Below are 991 nucleotides of genomic sequence, written 5' to 3'. Positions count from 1 at the left end.
AGTATTGACACACATACAACAAAAAGTGCCTTTATCTAAAAAAAGGTAAAATCCAGCAAAACTCATCTTGATAATCTATTGCCCTTTTTCAAAATGTTTTACCTGTAAATTAACAGCAAAATAAGCCAAAATCACGTAAACCTATTAAAATATTAAATGAAATTAAGTTTATTATTTGTATAAATAGAATAAATACATATTTCCAGAAGATTTTCGATTTTAAATTAGAAAACAGAAAATGAAATGAAAATTAAATTGTAAAAACAAAAATGTGTGCAACAATATTTCATAAGATAGTTCATAAAACAGTTCATAAGAAGAGTCCATTCATATTTATCTCATTGTCCTGCGTTGAACTGTTTCCTTGGAAGATGGTTGGAATGGTCTCAGGATGCTCTTTGCTTCTGTTTTCTTCCTCTTCTGGAAAAAATCTGCCCCCCAAAACAAGCAAAAACAGGATTTAAAATCACATTTTCTCCACAGTTATTCTGCCGGAAACGCGGCACAGTGTGGGTTTTACCTGTGATGCGCGCGTCGGCCTTGCGCTTGGCTCCAGGTTTGGAAAGGGGCCTCCTCTTCCTCCTCCTCTGGACGGGCGTTTTCTCCTCCGCACATTTGTTGGAGATGTTGAAGCAGTTCTCCTGGTTGGTGTCTGCGCTCTTCTCTCCGCCGCTTGGGCAGGTGAGGGAATCTCTGTAGAGCGCAGGAGCGCGGTCTGCAGGTGTGTCCTCCCACTGGAACCCGCCGGGCAGAGGTGTCCCCGCCTGAAAGTCAAAGTTCCAGCGCTGGCTGTCCCGCTCCGTCATCTCCCGGAGCTCCTGCTGTAAATCCTGGCGCAGCTGCTCGTGATCCACGGGGCCAAAGAGACTCCTGCACGCAGACTTTTTTGTGCGTTCCATCCTCCTGTCTATTTGTGATGCGGATGCTGTGGGGCCATTTAAAGGCTGCAGAGCACAACATGTGCACAATGGTTGGAGTCATCTGATTGGCT

The 991-nt window shown here is 44.0% G+C and overlaps 1 protein-coding gene across 1 annotated transcript; it reads right to left on the bottom strand.

Moving 5' to 3' along the window:
* On the bottom strand, positions 1 to 991 carry LOC101161382 (cyclin-dependent kinase inhibitor 1B-like). Its single transcript, XM_004066850.4, has 2 exons — positions 521 to 991; positions 1 to 431 (listed from the first exon to the last, which is right to left on the bottom strand). The coding sequence occupies exons 1-2, from the start codon at positions 897 to 899 to the stop codon at positions 334 to 336; spliced, it is 477 nt and encodes a 158-aa protein (XP_004066898.1). The 5' UTR covers positions 900 to 991; the 3' UTR covers positions 1 to 333.

Source organism: Oryzias latipes, chromosome 3, assembly GCF_053564925.1.
Source record: "Oryzias latipes strain Hd-rR chromosome 3, Olatipes_Hd-rR_3.1".
Lineage (NCBI taxonomy): Eukaryota > Metazoa > Chordata > Actinopteri > Beloniformes > Adrianichthyidae > Oryzias > Oryzias latipes.
Note: the sequence above shows the minus strand (reverse complement) of the source record. Positions and strands in the feature narration are given on the sequence as shown.

Bases quoted from the DNA above. Each gene is read 5' to 3' on its own strand.
- LOC101161382 (XM_004066850.4), bottom strand. From the start codon at position 899: ATGGAACGCACAAAAAAGTCTGCGTGCAGGAGTCTCTTTGGCCCCGTG. The intron at 432-520 runs GTAAAACCCACA...TTTGGGGGGCAG, and splicing joins GGCCGACGCGCGCATCACAG to ATTTTTTCCAGAAGAGGAAG.